The sequence below is a fragment of the Phoca vitulina genome, unplaced genomic scaffold, assembly GCF_004348235.1.
Source record: "Phoca vitulina isolate PV1807 unplaced genomic scaffold, GSC_HSeal_1.0 scaffold55, whole genome shotgun sequence".
NCBI classification, from domain to species: domain Eukaryota; kingdom Metazoa; phylum Chordata; class Mammalia; order Carnivora; family Phocidae; genus Phoca; species Phoca vitulina.
In genome coordinates, this window is record NW_022589758.1 from 5586230 (window position 1) to 5605356 (window position 19127).

The window sequence follows — 19127 nt, forward strand, 5'->3', positions numbered from 1 at the left end:
AGGAAGTGATGTTGTCTGGGATCTGAAGGTCCAGAAGAGTCAGGCAAATTGGTGTGAGGGTGAGGTGATGGAAAGGGAAAGAAAGAGAAGACAAGTGCAAAGGGCCAAAGGTAAGATGGGGTGTGTTAGGGCAACTGCAAATAATTTCAGAAGATGAACCTGGAAGGGTTAATAGGTGCCAGATGGTGAAGGGGTCTGAAGGCCATGTTAAGAGGGCTGCCTCTATCTTAAGGCGATGGGAAACCTATGGTAGGGTGGTTTTTTAGATTTTACTTTTTATCATGGAAAAATACAAATACATATAAAAGTAGAAGAGTATAATGAAACCCCCATAGCCCCTTCACTTCCCTCAACAATTCTCAACTCAAAGCCCGCCTTGTTTCATCTCTACTGGCACCCACACCACCCCCTTCCACATTATTTTGAAGCAAATCCCAGACATCATTTCATTCCCAAATATTTCAGTACATACTGCTAAAAGCGGAGAAGGCAAAGGAAAAAAAATCACTATAGTGGACGCCTGGGTGGCTCAGTTGGTTAAGTGTCCAACTCTTGGTTTCGGCTCAGGTCGTAATCTCAGGGTCGTGGGATCAAGCCCACATTAGGCTCTGTGCTCAGCAGAGAATCTGCTTGGGATTCTCTCTCCCTCCCCCTCTGCCTCAGCCTCTGCCCCCCCCCACACCACCCTGCATGTTCTCTAAAATAAATAAATAAAATCTTAAAAAAATATAACTGTAGTATCAATGTCTCACTTAAAAGTTCTAAAAAAAATAATAATAATCATGAGGGGTTTTAAACAGGAGCCTATCATACCCAAATTCACCCTTTTGAGGTTGTTGCTCAAGAAAGGACAAATGAATATGCTGAAGAAACCCTTTACAACCCAGTGTGGTTATCTCCAATGGGTAACTGCTCCCCACAGACATTTGCTTAGAGTCAAAAATCACACTGCAGCTGAATGAATCAGACATTCTGCTTATAGGATCGTTCCCTGGACTCTACCTACTCACATCAAAAAGCATGGGTTTCCTACTGATGCTATTAAGAAGCGGCAACACATGCTAACACCAAGGCCATGGCGACTGCTATAATTAGTTACTTGAGGAAAGCAAGCAATCTGAAGACAAAGCAGAGTGATGGGAACAGGCAGAGGACAGGGATGGAGGACAGAAGCCCCCAACTTATGTCGGCCATCTTTGTAGGAAACCTTCAACTTAGGGGAGTAGCTTGTCGCTGAGGAGATGACGATTTAATCCGGTGACACGAGTTCCTTCTTTCCTCTGCCTTCTCAGAGGTCTGTGTCGGGTCCTGTACTCTAGCCTCCCCACCTGCACTAAAGAGCCCCTCCGTGGCTCCACCAAGGGTTGGAATAGAGACTTTTCAGTACCTAATTAACACAGAGCAGATTGATATTGCCACTCAAAATTCCAAGTAATCCATGTTCAATAGAAAAACTGTCTCATACCCAAAGCTGCCATTTTTACCTGATATTTGTCACTCAGGCCACTAGACTAAATTTACACTGAGGATTTATACCACAATAATATTCAACCAGCTTAGTTTTACAACTCCTAAGATACTAATTTAGATTTATAAATGCAAAGTATGATTAAACACCACATTGGAATTTTTATATACGAGGCATCAAAGGTTTTTTTTTTTTTTTTTTTCCCTCAAGAGATCATAAGTTACCTAAAAGCTTCAATCACCACAACGGTCACCTGCTTTGATATTTACAAAGTAGTTCCACAAACATCTTGGTTAAATTTCAGAACCACCCTGGTATACTGGCAGGGAAGGTACTGGTTTTACTTGGTAGATGGGGAAATGAAGCCCAAAGATTCACCCAAGGTCTCACAGCCAGGGCACAACAGAATCACGGCTCCCAGGTGTCCAGGTGAGGTTTCCTAACTTCCTGACTCACTTTCTGAAACATAGCCACCAGGGGTAAAACAGTTGATTTATCCAGCTAAATCTTAGGCAAACAGATCACAGATAAAAAGAGGTAAAAGGCAGGGGCGCCTGGGTGGCTCAGTCGTTAAGCGTCTGCCTTTGGCTCAGGTCATGATCCCAGAGTCCTGGGATCGAGCCCCGCATCGGGCTCCCTGCTCTGCGGGAAGCCTGCTTCTCCCTCTCCCACTCCCTCTGCTGGTGTTCCCTCTCTCGCTGTGTCTCTCTGTCAAATAAATAAATAAAATCTTTAAAAAAAAAAAAAAAAAAAAAAGAGGTAAAAGGCAGATTTTCATTTGCAAATGCAGCCCATGCTCGAGCAACCATTAGCTTTCAGTTTCTAAGGACACAGGTCAGCTTCTGGGGAAAAGTCTGCATACGATAAACCATCCTTCTTGATGGGGACATATATGCACCTTACCCGTCTTGGTTTAACAACCCTTAAGAAGTGATAGCACAACAGGGACTTGGAACCAGCCAAGGCTCCCCTTAAAATCTACTCTTAGCAGGAAAGTGTCTGAATTTAAAAACAAAGTGCCCTTCAAACAATTTAAGAATGCTAATATGAAACCAAGATGAATGATACATAGGATTTTAGTTCATTAAAAACCTTTGAACACTTAAACATTCTTTTTGTGCAATGTTTTATAAGTAGTAAGTAAAACTGTAATTTTCTAGCGTGGTTTAAAAGCATCTGATTTCCAAAGCAAAGCATTCATCAACAAAATGATATAATGGTAAATGATTTACCAAATAGTAATTCTGTGATTGTACTGGCTCATGCCAGTCTTTAAATATATTCCAGGCAATCTGAAATAACGAAGGTAAGATTGGTTGTATCTAAATGAACTAGATTTTAGAATAACTTTACTGCCAAAGACATTTTAAAAAATCTGATTGGACTTAGACAACATTAGTTATCCAAAAGCTACCTAAAAACAGCAGAGTCCAAATTTACTAGACAGGAAGCACCTTCTACTTCTACTTTAAATCCAATTTTCCAATCCCATAAGGAGGAGACAACCTACCAATTCAGTGTCAGGAAGTCAACAAATCCTTACCAAATACATCGACAGGGGCTGGGGGCCAGGTGCTTGAAGTATCACGTTGCAACGGGGAAGGCAGGGGGCAGGAGAGCGGGGACATCGGGAACCTATACCTGGCCCCCTATCTTTGGCTTTCCAGGATCTTTTTTAAGAACGACCAAAAAATAAAATGTGTATACCTTTGTAAGTGTGATTGAGATGTGTCCACTACCAGTTTTTTTCAAAGACATATGCGAAATATAAGCAAACTATGATCTGAGGTGAATGGACACACTGAGCTTAATTTTAGAGCACTCACAATGAAACATTTGCCACATAAAACGTAGCATGCCTTAAGTCACTTAGCTTGCACATGTTCATGTTGCTCTTTCAGCTAACAAGGACAAGAACACTGCACGCCAGGGTGCGTTCATCACTTTAAGTGCTCTCAGTATTGGCACCATCATCCATGACGGTGCCCGTCACAGCTCCAACTCGGGGTTCTCTGGCAGCCCCGAAATATACCACCTCAATATTTTCATCTTCACCACCTGAATGTTCTCTTCAGCTTCCTTCCACCCTTTTATAAAGAGATCTGCTTTGACCTAACTTTCTTCGGCAAAGTTTTTGGAGACATAGTTCTTAAAAGCCTTTTCTGACCAGCAGATAACGACTCTCTCTTCTACAAGGTCTGTGGCATACATCACCTTCAAGAGGTGTGCGATTTCAGAGACGAGGAGAGCTTGAGGTACTGGGACCACACAGCGCCAACTGTGAAGGGGTACCGCTGAGCTTTTCTGTCAGAGTGACACAATTGTAGGAAACAGCGCTGCCTTCCTTAATTTGTTCTCTGATTGTCTCATTAAAATGACCGCCAGTCAACACAAGAGGACCTGTGGCTTTTACATCCACTTCAACAATAACACCCCCCTTTTACTTAATGAAATCAGCTGTTCCTTCAAGATCAACTCTAGGTGCCAGGACTTCTGGCCGGACCACTGATTTCACCCATTCTGTGCTCAAAGCTTCCTGAGTGAGGTCCGCCCCACAGCCTGCGGAGGGGCACAGAGTTCATTTGGTGATGACAGTGGGAATTCACTGCTGGATACAGGGCCATTTTTCTTCGTCCTTACCCCACCTAATTTCCTCTTTTTCTCCCATGTACCAGTACCCTTTTTCCTAGGTATCAATGTCCAGAGTTCCTGGTTTCCATCAAGCATGCCTCGCTAGCCACAGACTTTATGAAAATTACTTAACAAGGTCGAGTCTTTTGAATGCAGGATTCTCATTCTCAGGAAAGAGGATATCTTTTTTTAGTAAACCCAACCAACAAGTCTTACAACGTCAGCCTTGTGAGATCCAATGACCATCCAAGGGTCATTCTAGACATCAAAATGGTCTTGGCTCCCGGCTCACAACCAAAATAACTGGAGGACTACTCTGGAGACCAATCAAGAGCCTTTATGATATCGACCATTTCCATTGCCTTGTGTTTCATGTATTCCACTTTTGCTCCCAACTTTTAACAATCATACAGAGCATCTGGTATGGACAGAACTGGCCTGATACAATACAGCTGGCCTTGAGGATATTTTTGCTTGTGGTAAGTTGATCAGTAAGGTGCAGAGATATTATATTCTGGTTACTAATGCTTCATGACAAAACATCTCAAAATGTAATGGTCCAAGTTTAAGTTCTGGTTCTCAGTCAGATGGAATAGACATTCCAGTCTGTCTCTCCCTGAACACATCCATAAAAACTAGGCAGAATGGATCGAATAGCTATTTAAGAATATGAAAAGGAAGCAAGCAGATTGGAGAAGACCCAATTCCAAAGTACCACCAAACCAAAATCAAGTTCCCCGTTTCCCCTCCAGTCTCCCTTAGCTCGGACTGAAGGCAGCCTGAAACCCCAAAAATGGGTGCTGGGTGTCGATGCAGAGAGCACCAGGAGAGGCCCTCTACTTCTGGCTCAGAAAGCAGCAAAGGGGCCTCCAAATGCTGAGAGTGAAGGCAGTTGTCCACTTTTCTCTTTTCTCTCTTCCCTTGCACATCCAGGACCCCTATGATCCCACAGCAATATCAGGTGAGACCGTCAGGGCAGTGGTGCCTACAGGCACCTGGACCTCTGAGACAGTGGAATCTTCTGCTCTAACTGGTGGAGCTGTGGTCCCAAGGAGGGTGGTGGTGAATCCCCACCGCTTTTTTCTCTCTCTGAATTCCTGGCCTCAAACATGGGCAGTTGTGGGAAGTGTGAGGCAGAGTAGATTAACTAAAGCCCCGGTCTTCTGGCCACAGGACCGAAAAGGGGAGTCCCAGTAAATCACAAAGTACAAAGCCCAGCAGCACTGAAAAGGCTTTGAAATCACAAAGGGCACCACAACTGAAACTGAACTTGGCAGCCTAAACCAACCAGGCTGACCACCCATTAAGGCAAAAATACCAACAGACTCCATAGGACATATGCAAGGCCTAGAATCTCATCAGAGGATTTCAAAAGATCCAGGGTACAATCCAAAATCACTTGGATCACTTCAAAGATGCAGGAACGTTTCAACTCACATGGGAAAAGACAATCAATGGACTCCGATAACAAGAGGACACAGACATCAGAACTACCTGGCAATGACTTTAAAGCAATTATTATAAAAGTCCTCCGAAAAGTAAGGGCAGACACTTCTGAAAAGAATGGGAAAAAAAAGTCTCAACAAATAAAAAGAAGAACCAAATGGAAATCTTAGGAATGAATAATATAATAACCAAAATAGAAAACTCACCAGAATGGCTCACAAGAAGAATGGACATGACAGAGGGGTCAGTGAAATTAAAGACTGCTCAGTAGAAATGATCCAATCCGAACAACAGAGAGAAAACAAAGACTTTATGCTCAAACATAGAAACATCTAGAAATTAAGGCCCTCTTCCAAAGGCCCATAAACCAATAGGTGAAAAGCGCAGGGAAGGATCATGAATAAACAGCTCTCAGGAAAAAAAAAAGGGGGGGGGGAATATGCCCAACTACATGCAGAATAAGGGAAATACAAGCTCAAACTAAGATACCATCTCTCAACTATCAGATTACCAAGAGTCAAAAGATTGGCAACCAGTTTGGCCATAAAGAAAGACAAGGTACAAAATGGTATAACCCACAGATAGGAATATGAGACTAGCTACAAAATTATAGGTGCATTTGTTCTTCAATACACAAATGTCACTCTGGGATACCTAATGAACAAACAAACCTATATACATATTACATAGAATCTACACAAAATTATTCACTGCAGCTTAGTAGCCAAAAATAATATATATATCTATATATCTATAGATATATATAATAATATAGATATATATTCTAAGTATCCTTTAAGAAGGGATTGGTAAAATAAACAAGATACATCCACCCAATGAAGTACTATCCAGCTATAAAAAAGAAAAAGGAAGATTCCCATATTCTGATTTGGAAAATTGTCCAGGCTCAACTGTTAATGGAAAAATGCAAGATGCACAACAGTATATTTGTCTCGTACCTTTTAAATAAGAAAGGGAGAATAAGAATGCACATTCATATGTGCTTTTATTTACATAGCACAAGTGGTCACACTTTTTCCATAAAGGACCAGATAAATATTTTTGGCTTTGTGAGCTACACAGTCTCTGCCATTACAGAGATGGATGGATGTGTTCCAATATAACTTTATTTACAAAATGAAGGTGGCCGGCTTGCAGATTGCAGTGTGCTGACAACGGAAATAAAGAAGTACTATAAGGATAAATAAGAAACTAAAAAAAAAATTAGGGGAAACAGTGTAGATGGGATAAAAGAAATAAATTGGACTTCATCAAAATTAAAATTTGTGCATTAGAGACAGCATCAAGGAAGTTCAAAGATAGATCACAGAATGGCAGAGAAAATGTGCTGATCATGTATGACGAGGGATCCGTCTCCAGGTCATATAAAGAATTTTTACAACTCAATAGTAAGAGGACAAATAACTAAAAAAACGGGCAAAGGATTCACACAGATATTTCTCCAAAGAAGATATACAAATGGCCAAAAAACACATGAAAAGACAGTCCACATCCTTCGTCACCAGGGCAATGTGAATCAAAACCACACGAGCTACCACTTTAAACCCACTAGGACAGCTACCATAAACAGACAAGAACCAGTGTGATGAGGATTTGGTGTGCCTGGAATGCTCATACGCTGCTGGTGGGAATGTAAAATGTGTAGCTGCTTTGGACAACAGCCTTTTGGAAAGCGGTTCCTCAAAAGGTTAAATATAAGGTGGATGCAACCCAAGTGTCCATTGATGGATAAACAGTTAAACAAAATATGGTATATCCCTACAATGGATTGTTCAACCTTAAAAAGCAAGGGAATTCGGACACATGCCGCAACATGGATGAACATCGAGGACATTAAATGAAATAAGCCAGTCACAAAAAAATAAATACTGTATGATTCCACTGACATGAAGTATGTCCGGTAGTCAAATCATAGAAACAGAAAGCACAATGGTGGCTGCCAGGGGCTGAGGGGAGAGGAAAACTGGGAGTTGTTCAATGGGTGGAGAATTTCAGTTTTTTAAGATGGACAAGTTCTGGAGATTGGTTGCACAACAAAGTGAAATGTACTGAATGCTACTGAACGGCTCATTTGGAAATGGCTGAGAGATTTTGTATAAGCTGTTTTTTAATCAGAATACAATTTTTTTTAAAGAAGCTTAAACAGAGAGCTACCACAGGATCTAGAAATCCCACTCCTAGGCTAGGCACCTACTCAAGAGAAAGGCAAGCAAATGTCTACACAAAAAGTTGCAGTGTTCTTCAAAATTAGAAACCACCCCAAAATCCATCCACAGATGGATAAAAACGTGGTATATCCGTCCAGCAGAATTTCCTGCCACCCCCCAAAGACAGGTTACATCAGGCCGCTGACATGAATAAGGCCATCTAGAGAGACAGAAAGGAGAGTAATGGTTGCCCGGGGCCAGGGCTAGGTGGTTGGAACGGGGAAGGACTGCGAACGGGCACCGGCTTCTTTGCTGGGTGCAACGGCGACGGCCGCACGGTTCCAGATCGGGACGAAGCGCCACCGCGGGGGAGAATGCCATCCCAACGGAGCTGTGTTCTCGGGGGCTTGGTCTGGTTTTTGAAAAAGTAGAATATTCTTAGCAGCAGCACCGTTCCTACTTTTGAACTACTCAAATGTTCAACAACAGAAAACAAACTGTGGTGTATGCTTACAATGAAATACTGCATAGAAATGAAAACGAACAAATTATTGCTGTATTAACAACAGAGAGGAATTCCACAAACATAATGGTCAGTGAAAGGGGCCAGAGACAACAAAAGGAAATTGTATTATTCCATTTATAAAAAGAGAGAGAGGCAAACCAAGAAACAGACTCTTAACACACTGCTGGTCACCAGAGGGGAGGTGGGGGGAATGGGGGAAACAGGTGATGGGGATGAAGGAGCACGCTTGTCCTGATGAGCACCGGGTGATCTATGGGATTGACTCACTATATTCTACACCTGAATCACTATATTCTACACCTGACTATGTTAAGTATATTGGAATTAAAAAAACTTAAAAAAGAAAAAAAAGTACACCAACAGGCAAAGCAAACCTATGCTGAGACATCAGACAGTTGTTGCTCTCAGCCAGGCCGGAAACCAGAAGCCAGCACTCTCTGGAGTGCGACTGGCACTCCCTTTTCTGATCCAAGTGCACAGTTACACAGCATGTAGAGCTTGTGAAAGCTCATAGAGCATACACTTAAGATCGTGCCCTTTTCTGTATGTATTCTGTACCTCGAGAGAAAGAAAAAAAATCAAGAGCATCTCAAAGCAGGGGTTTGTACCTTTTTCTCACTTCCATTCTTCAGCACAGGACCAGGAATGGAGCTAGGGTTAAATCTCCAACCTCCAAACTTTGGGGAAAAAAAATTGTCTGACCCGACTGCGGGAGGATAATGTGACCCTACCACCTGACATTGCTGAGCACTTACCAAGTTCAGGGCACTATGCGTCAATCTCTAGAGATTTTTTTTTAATGAGGCTCAGAGATGTTAAGTAAGCTTATCCTGGGTCACACAACCAATAAAGGACAGGGCAAACCTGGAAACCAGATCTCCAAAGCCAGGGTTTTTTTCCCCCTCTGCCACTTGTGTCACCCAGGGCAGTGGGACACAATGACGGAACCCATGCTGGTCAAGCCTCATCATGGATGTGTTTTGGTGGTCTGTACCCCAGAAGGCAGAAAGGCCATCGGCCCGAAGGATAACCTGCACTTCCTACACTTTCCTGGATGGTGAGGTGCCAGGCAGGCAGCTGTGGTTCTGGCAACCGGACTCTGAGTGCCTGGAACACTCATCCGGGGCGAGATGCTTCTCTCAGGTGTTTGAGACAAGGTGTCAGGCGTGCTTCATCATAAGTCACCTGCGTCCAACTGCGTATGTGATCAATCACAGACCTCAGTGTAAAAACTCCAACAGTCAAGTGTTCAGAAGAACACGAGAGTCTGTGTACAACCACAACCTGGAGGGAGGCAAGACTTCTCAGAGAGGACACAGAAGGTAACCTTAACAGAAAAATAACCTCGAGGAGACTTCATCAGAATGAAAGTTCTCTGTTCATCACAAGTCCCAAGGAGATGAATAAGCAAGCCACAGTCTGGGAGCAAATGCTCACAACATATACTTCAGACAAAGCACTTGAATCCAGAATATATAAAGAACTCCTGTAATTCAATAATAAGAGGACAACCCAATTAAATGGGCAAATGGTCTCAACAGACACCTCACAAAGGAATGTATGTGCATGGCAAAAAGCACCTGAAAAGGTGCTCAACATCATTAATCATCAAGGAAAGGTGAATTAAAACCTTAATGAGAAACCACTACACCCCCACTAACAAGGCCAAAGTCGAAAAGCTCAATAATACAAAATGTCGGTGAGGATGCGAAGCCACCAGAACTCTTGTGCCTCGGTGCCAAGAATATAAAATAGTACAACCACTTGGGGAAAAGGTTTGGAGTTTCCTTATACAGTTTAACATACACCTACCCTTTGATCCAGCCATTCCACTGCTGGTTATTGACTCGAGGAATGAAAACATTTGCCCACAAAAAAGACCTATATACAAATGTTCATAGCAATTTCACTTGTAATAGCCCAAACTGGGAACCACCCACATGTCCTTCAACAGGAGAATAACTAAACCAACTGCGTATATCCATGCAATCCAACAGTACTCTGCACGAACAAGGAGCAAACTACAGATATACGGCACGATATGGGTGAATCTCAAAAACATCATGCCGAGCGAAGGAAGTTAGACCCTGGAGAGTGCACACTGTATGAGCCCATTTACACAAAACTCTAGCAAAGGCAAATCTAACTGGTGGTGATGGCCTCTCAGGCACTCTCTGGGGCCAGGAATGGGAGTGGAGAGGGGAATGAGCAAGAGGAGACATGAGGGAACTTTCTGGACAGATGGAACTTCTATTGTGATAGGGTCTGTTTACGCAGGTTTAGTCATTTCTCACATTGTGCAGCGGAGATGTGTACATTTCAATGTATACACACTGTAGGTTAAAAATGCTTAAGACTGTAATAATCAAGTGTGGGGCAGGGAGTAGGTAGCGGTAAAGAAATCAATATGGCACAATGATACTCACTGTTGAAGCTGCGTAATGTCCATGCTTGAAATTTTCCACAATAAGAATTTAAGAAAAAATTCATCTACATCTAAAGCGCCTACTCCTTTCCCGCTTCCACCTCTGTCCAACTCTGCCCCCAGGCTGACCCTGATTCTCTGGTGAACGCTGCTTCCTGCCGCAGTCCGCAGCTCAGCTCCTTCCTGCGCTGCACCCCCGACTACCAACCAAGCCCCAGCAACTGCCAGGCATTTTGGCCAAGCCCTGCCACACCCAACAGCCTGAAAGCTGGGAAGGTATTGGGGTGGGGGGGGACAAGAAGTTTTCCAGCTGGCTTTGCATGAAATCACCCCTCCCCCACTGATGTTATTTGACCAGGATTTAAACAGCTCCTATCCCAAAGCCTGGTACACAGAGGCTTTCAACAATAGTTTATGGCTTGCATTCTAAAAGTCTGGTTTTTAAGTTGGCTGCTGGGAACCCCTAACCCATTCTGCCCCAGTGACAACAGCCAGCCAGCAATGCAGCAGGCCAGCCCCCGAGGGTTTATCTACCCTCGATGCACTCAAGGCTCACACAGCAAAGCTGTGAGGAAATGCTGCAGGTGCAATGCTTCTTTCACTCAGCCCACATGACTAAGAATTGAGTCAAGTTCCAGGTTCAATGAGGAGTCAGTAGCAGTAACAGCAGCTAGAAAGGAAGGAGGCTCTGGGAACGGCCCCCATGGGCAAGCCCGCAGCCAGGTCCAGCAGAGGACAGCTGAGGTCCAGCCAGGGGCTCACGCGGTCTTGTCCCCGCAAGGAAAGTCACTGTGGCCTGAGCAAGCCACACCGTTGGCTCCAGCAGGGAGAGAGGAGGCTTCTCAGTTATAACGTCATCTTTATTCTCCCACTGCACTTGTTTAAAATAAAATCCCATTGTGAAAAATATACATCGTAGAAAGTGTGGACAAATAAAAAGAACCAGTATTCTCAGAACACAGTTCAAACCACTGTTTCCATTCCAGGGTCTCCAGTGTGAGCTGTTCTCGTCTGTTCTATTTGAGATGTACCACTGAGGAGAAAGGTCCAGATCCAGAAATGTGTCGTCAGGATGTCTCCTCTTTCCTAATAAAAAATCACAACTGGACTATATCTATGCCTGGCCGCCATTTTCAACATGGTTTCTACAGGAAACCCCATTCTGATTTCCTGCGGAGGGTACCGAACAAGTTTTGCTTCATCTCAACAGGAGAAACCAAGTGTCATCTGCGTCCACTGAGAGTTATTCTAAAAAGGAACTGGACAGATATTCCTAGGAATCACTCCAAGAGTAGCAAAGAAAACCGCATCTGGCTCCCTGCCGTTGAAAAGTTAACCATCAGTAATTATTTAATCACAACTGTGTTACTCGCTAGGAATGAAAACCTCGGTGTGATCGAAGCCGGCAGAGAGCAGGTGAGGAGTCTGTGAAGGCTCCCTGGAAGAACGGAGATGTGAAGGCGGAGGAGGTTTTGGGCAGAGCAAGACTGCGGGCTACAGTGGTGTCAAAGCAGAGGACACGGAGGGGAACACACCAAGACTGACCCAACCTTAAGAGACCAGTGACGAAGCTGTTGCCTGTTGGCCACAACGCGGATGAGAGGAGAGAAGTCCTGGACCAGGGAGGAGGGGCACATAGAGCGAAGTCAAGCAGATCTGAGAACCATTTTGGAAGCAATAGGCTGGATTTGGCAATGACTGAGAGGGTGGGGTCAAGACTGACTCCCAGGTTGCCGATTTTGCTCATCCACGTTTAGTTTTTTAACAGAAGACAATGTCTAACTATTGCCCTTACATTCTGCTGGAAATAGATTTGGCCCATCTCCTGACCACGTCTAGATGCCGCACAAAGTGCAGCTTCTACGACTGTCAAACCCACACATCCCACAGGCCTGTCTTCCTTAGAACTTTATGCATTTTCCAGAGCGACGGGGAGAGTATGCACCCAATTACGAGCCGTCTTAAGGCATGTATAAGGCTCTCTCTTGAGCAGAAGCCAGTGCACCTGAGGATTGAGTCCACAAAAGTGGAGAGCTGCATTTAGGCGTTTCCAGCAGAATGCACTGCAAGCTTTATTAGTCAGGGTAAGCTAGGCTACGCTGTCGCAGGAGTTTCAGGGGCTTAACTACCATGTTGAACACATGACCTTCGAGTAAGCCACGAGAGAGGCAAAGAGAGATGGAGGTGGCGCACTCATGTCTCAGTCACCTTCAGAGTGATGCTTGATGTTGCTCACATTTCACAGGCCAGCACTAATCACAACGACCCACGCTAACTGCAAGGGAGATTTGGAACTGTGGGAGAAGATATGGATGCTCGCAAGGCACTGTCTTTGCCACACGACACATCAAGCTGATGAAGAATCCACAGGTATGGGGCGCCTGGGGGGCTCAGTCAGTTAAGCGGCTGACTTTCGGCTCAGGTCATGATCTTAGGGTCCTGGGATCGAGCCCTGCGTCAGGCTCTCCGCTCAGTGGCGAGTCTGCCTGTCCCTCTCCCTTTCCCCCAGCTCGTGCTCGCTCTCTCAAGAAATAAAACCTTTAAAAAAAATTCACAAGTAACATCACAGATGGAGAAGCTAGACATAACCCATGGAAAGGGCAGCAAAAGGGACTAGAGCTGGCCGTACTTTAAACCATGACATATCCTATTTTGGCAGAAAGCCCGATATTACCGCCAGCTTAAAAACTAACAGAATCACTATAGTATTATTTGATACAAAAGGAAAAAAATAACCTAGCCTCCAAAACCAGTGAAACCAAATAGAAGCTAGAATGTGTTCTTCCAATGCTGGTATGAACCCAGGGGAGCCAGCGTCTCAATCCTGCCTTCCTCACGCCCAGCCCCACGGCGCGGGCACCACGGTCGGCGGAGATTATAAACAGGGAGGATCCAGGACAGGAGGGGATTCGTGGCCTGACCTCCTCTTGGAAAGGCATGCCTTGCAGACAACTTTCTAGCATTTGTGCTAGATTTTCATGACCCAAGTTATGCATTTTCCAGAGCGACGGGAAGTTATACTCTTACCACAGTAACAACCCCCCACCCCCCAATCTTAGTAGCCTGACCAAATAAAAGCTTCTCTCTTGCTTATGCAAACCCCTAAGTGAACATTCCTGCTTCAATAGCTACCCTCCGAAGAGTGGTTCAGGGATCCAGGTGCCTTCCATCTTGTGCCACCGCCATCGTCTACACTGGGGGCCATGGAAAAGGGTGACAGAGTATGGGAAGGACTACTAGATATGCTAACACCTCGGCCCAGAAGCGACAGACACCACCCGTCCTTCCATTTCATTGGCCAGAACTAGTTATACCTCCCACTGAGACTCAAAGGGTGCTGGAAAATGTAGTCCCCACTGTCCAGCCACACTAGGAGCGTAAATCTCTGGTAAGCCAGCAATCTCTGCCACACTTTGCATCCTCCAAATGACTCTGTATGAGCCAGCCAGCAAACGGGTGTCCTCAGGATAGAGCAAAGCCAAAGAGCTCATCTGGAGACTAAAGCCCTGGCCTTGGTCTTTTGAATGGATGTTCAGGAAATGCAAGGATTTCCTACGGTAGGCGGCAATAGCTCGCCACCTGTAAAATCACCATGAACATAACTGAAGAAAAAGACCTCAGAAGCAGGGCCCCAGGGTCAGGAAAGTGGCATCTAAAGGAGGTTCAGAGAGGAGCAAAGTTAGGCAGAGCCACACCCAACAGCGACAGACAGACAACTTGCGCCCCAGGGCAGGTAGGGACAAGGCTTGATCAAAGGGGCGGTTCTTGTCATTGGACCCGTTACTAGCTAAGGCAAGAAGGCCATGAATTAGCACGCAGCTGGAGGCTCTAACTTAGATTGGTCACTAACCGCCCAACCAACTGGAGAGTAAACGGGCATCAATGATATGGTGCGTTCCTTGGAGATAACGGTGTTGTATTCTACTGCACCAGACCTCCGTTTAAGATTTGATACCATCTCAGAATGTGTGGGAAAGCACGAGCCAGAGTTACACAGATTTCCTTCCCGCAGGAAGTCTCGGTTTTTGCTGTGTTCCCAGGCACCGAGCTCCGAGAGAGACACACACAGCACGCACTCGGGAAGCAGAACAGGCTGGTGCGTGTACATACACTCCGCACATGCAGTAAGTGATCGCAAGTCATGACTATGAATTCTGTTCAAGTAGATACATGGGCATTTAAACAAAAGGAATCAAGGCATATCCAGAAGAAGCGGTTTCTTCAAGAAAAAAAAAAAAAAAAAAGAGAAGACCTGTCTTGTTTTCCAAGCACTAGAAGTAACCAAGGGATTGACCCTCACTGAATTTAACAGTTCTACTGAATTCCAGACTCTCTTTTTTTTTTTTTTTTTTAAAGATTTTATTTATTTGAGAGAGAGAGAGACAGCGAGAGAGGGAACAAAAGCAGGGGGAGTGGGAGAGGGAGAGGCAGGCTTCCCACCGAGCAGGGAGCCCGACGCCGGGCTCGATCCCAGGACCCCGGGATCATGACCCAAGCCGAAGGCAGACGCCTAACGACTGAGCCACCCAGGTACCCCCAGACTCTCATCTTTGAAGACGGAGGACAGATGCTTAAAAAGTAAAACAAAAGCTAGTCCTTCTGCAGACCAAAGGCACACAGGGACCTCTGCTAAAAGCGAACAAGATCTCCCTCAAAAAAAATTAAACATGAAATTACCATATGACGCAGCAATTCCCTAGGTGGGCATATACCCCAGAAAGTGAAAGCAGAGACTTGAGCAGGTATTCAGACACCCATGGTCATTACGACGTTATCTACAATAGCCTGAAGGTGGAAACGACCCAAATGCCCCATCTGCAGATGCGAGGGCGAACACTGGCGTATTCATTAGCCTTCAAGGACACTCCGCTACGAGCCACAGCGCGAATGAACCTCGAGGACATTGTGTTAATCGAAATAAGCCAGACACAAAAAGACAAAGACTGCATGATCCCAGTTATATGAAATTTCTGGAACAGGCAAATTCAAGGAGACAGAAAGTAGAACAGTGGTTATCAGGGGCTAAGGGGAGGGAGGAGTAACAAGTTACTGTTGAAGAGGCACGGAATTTTTGTTTGGGCTGATGAAAAAGTTCTGCAGCGGGATGGTGGTGTTGGTTGCACAAGAGTGTGAATGTACTTAATGCCAATGAAATGCATAAAGATGTTTAAATGGCAGATTTTAGGTTACAAATATTTTCGATTTCCTTTTCAAGTGCTCGTGGCCGTGTTCTTTCACCAGCGTCACCGGTCCTCGCTCGAGCTGAGGGCCCGCCGGCGGCTCTTGCACCCCCACCGAGTCACCCAGGCACCGGCGACCCCGAACCTCTCCTCCAGACCCACACAGGACCACGGAAAACTGTACAAGGCGGGGGAAAACACACTCCAGCCAGCTTTGCCTTGCTAGGAGTACAAGAGACCGGAAGTACACTTCACAACTACCAGGCTCCCTAAAATACCTTTGGGGACAGCTCATTCGGTCCTCTCGCCCACAGTTTTCTAGAACAGCACAGTCCAGTGGGACCTTCTGTGAGGAAGAGCATGCTCTCTTCGCTGTGCCTGCTGAGCCCTTGAAATACAGCTGGTGACAATAACGGACTGACTTATTGCATTTAAACTGACTTCCTCGTGAACTGCCCCCTGTGGCTAGGGGCCACCGTGTTGGACAGCGTGCTTTTAGAACTTGTACAAAGAAGCCAAAGTGACAGATTTGGTTTTCTGTGCGGTTTGTGTTGCCACTGTTCTGTTTTGTTTGGGTGGAGATGCCCAAAGTCCGTGAGTGGTAGAGATCAGGAGAGGTTGGGGGGGGGGGGCTCTCTGTTTAGTCCATAAACCCACTATTGGACTTGCATATGTCTTCGGTCAAACCCATGCAAAGAATTTATTAGTTATAATGATGTACCGAGAAATGATTTAGTCAAGCCCAAGCCAAGGTCAACCAAAGGAGGTACACGATGCGGAAAATTCTAGGCAATCTGGGCCCAGGGCAAGAAAAGGTGAGGTGCCCGTTGTGTAGCTCTGGGATCGAAAGCCCAAGATTTCTGACCGGACTTTCACACCGAAGCAGAAGGGGTCCGGTTAGTAGATGAAGGCTTGTTACACACACACACACACAGACACACACACACACACCCCCGAGTAAAGCCGTGGCACCCCCGTCTTCAGAGTTGGCACCAGCAGGCAAGAGGCTACAATTGTGCAGCACAGCAAGGGACATTTCACCTTTCAGAGAAGAGTCTTTTCAAACCCTAATTTCAGAGGAGGATGAATAGAGGTCAAGAAAACCGAGTGGTTCTGGGTGAAGTGGGCTCCCGAGGAACTTTTCTAAAAAGATGTAGCACTGAGGAGTACACTCTGAGTGGTCAGAAACGTCAAGAGTGTTTTCAACGGGCTCAGCTGCCACTTTATTTGAACAAGCCTGACACCCCGCCCCCTTCCAGGTGGGGAGCATTTGCTCTGCAGAAAACAGATCCCTGTTGCCTCTGAGAATGGAGAACAATACACCTAGTTTACTGCTTCCGCGTCGGGTGGCCAGGGTCTCAAACTCCCCCTGTACCTTCTCACATGCTTTTAGGCTTCGGGTGGGCACTGTTACCACCTCTTGACCAATGGAGAAAGCAAGGCACAAACCAGGTAATTACCGTCCCACGTACAAGGCTTATTAATGTCACCCAAGCGCCAGCGGCTTGTCACATAGATTCCAAAGATTTGGTAAGGAAAAACATCCAAGCAGCAATCCATTCCACACCTGGAGAAACTTGCCAACCAAAAAGTATTGATTTTAAGACTGGATTCTTACCACAAGCTTATCACAGTGAGCTTGGAGTATCTAGTATCCCATTCCAGCAAGGAAAGACACCCGGAACCCCCCCCCCCCCAATGCTTCTGCATTACGGGATAAAATAGATCTGTCACACTGGTGGTAGAGCACAGCCCCACCGTCTAAGTGTGTTTGGGGCAGGAATTAAACTACTGGAAAGAACACTGGGGCATTTCTAAGAGCACCTCCCCCTACACGTAGATCCGCACTCCATTGTAGCACAGGGATTCCCACTCTGGGCTGCAAAATGAAATCATCTGGGAAAGCATTAAAAACTCGTGGGGCCTCAGATTGTGGGATCATTCGTCTGGGATACAATCTGGACATGAGTTTTAAAAGTTCCCCAGGTGATTCTAATGTGTAGCTAGGGTTGGGGCCCGTTCACTGCTGTAAGGGACAGGGCCGGAGTGAGGAAGTAAAATCTGGGTGGGGAGGAGGGCTCCGCATCATCTGGGTTACGGGCTGTTTCTTGGGTCAACTGCTGTTTGAGGGGATCGAAAAATAACGAGCTTAAATGCCAGCGGCGTCCGTTTTCTTATCTGTAAAAAGGTACAATGCCACTTACTCTGCCCTCGCGGAAAGGCAGGGCGGGCCGGTGGGGAGAGGCACGGGAGGCTAGGCTGGGGAGGGGGAGGGGCCGGGGCCGTGGCGTGGGCCAGGGTCAGGAAAGCGGACAGGGTGGGGTGGCGTGGAGTGCGGGTGAAGGGGGCATCCGCCTCACCTGCGTCGTAGAAGGCGTCGAGCACAGCCGTCTCCCCGAAGTCGAGCTCCCCGAAGGGCACGGAGATGAACTGGGCGCCCTCGGCCTCGCAGGCCCGCAGCAGACACTGGCGCGCCCCCGCCTCCTGGCCGCCGGCCGCGCCGCCCTGCGGGCTCTCGCTGTGCACATACACTGCCCGCAGAGCCCGCCGCGGCCCGCCCCCGTCCTCGGCCCCGCTCCCGCTCCCCGCGCCCTCGGCCGCCACGTCGGGCTCCGCCGGCCCCGCCGCGCCCTCGGCTCCCGGTGGCAGCGGGCACGGTGGTGACTCGGCCGCCGCCCCGAGCGCCCCAGCCGGGGGAGTCCCGCCGCCGCTCTCCATGTGGCCGCCCTGCGAGCCCTTCCCGGGTCCCACCTCCGCACGAGCGGCGGGCGGCTGCGGGCCACAAGCAGTGCCGGCACCTGTTCCCGGGGCGCGGGCGGGGAGCTGCGGGAGCCAGCGCGCGCCGGTGGCCCCGCGGCGGGCAGGTGAAGGCAGGGCCCCGCGGCCGCAGACGCAAGCCGCAGCCCCGCAGCCCCCGAGCGCCCTTTGAAGGCTGGGGAGCGAGAGAGGCGGGAGCTGGGGACGTCAGGGCGAGCGAAGGGCGGGGGGAGGTCTGGGAAGGGCGGCGGGGCAGGAGCTGGCAGGGCGCCCCCTGCCGCCTCCCCCCGGCAGCGCCTGAGGAGGGCGGATGCGCCGATTTCAGGTTTTTGTTGTTGCCGTCCCTCCAGACTGACCAACTTGAGGAGTCCCGGCTTTTTCCTTCAAAACAATTCGAAGCTTTTCAAGCAGAGTAGAGACTCTTTCAAAGCGCTGGTTTGGAGGTAAATATTCAATTTCAAACTAAATACAGAGGTAGTTTTAACTCAGAATTGAGGGGAGAAGATGCTTATTTCAAACGCCTCTG

At 46.9% G+C, this 19127-nt stretch overlaps 1 protein-coding gene across 1 annotated transcript in view; it reads right to left on the bottom strand.

Moving 5' to 3' along the window:
* The window catches only part of MAP3K15 (mitogen-activated protein kinase kinase kinase 15), a 119990-nt gene extending 101428 nt beyond the window's left edge, over positions 1–18562 (bottom strand). Inside the window, exon 1 of the mRNA XM_032389613.1 lies at positions 18205–18562. Coding sequence (XP_032245504.1) covers positions 18205–18562 — 358 coding nt within the window. The remainder of the gene's footprint in view (positions 1–18204) is intronic.
* Positions 18563–19127: the final 565 nt, after the last annotated feature.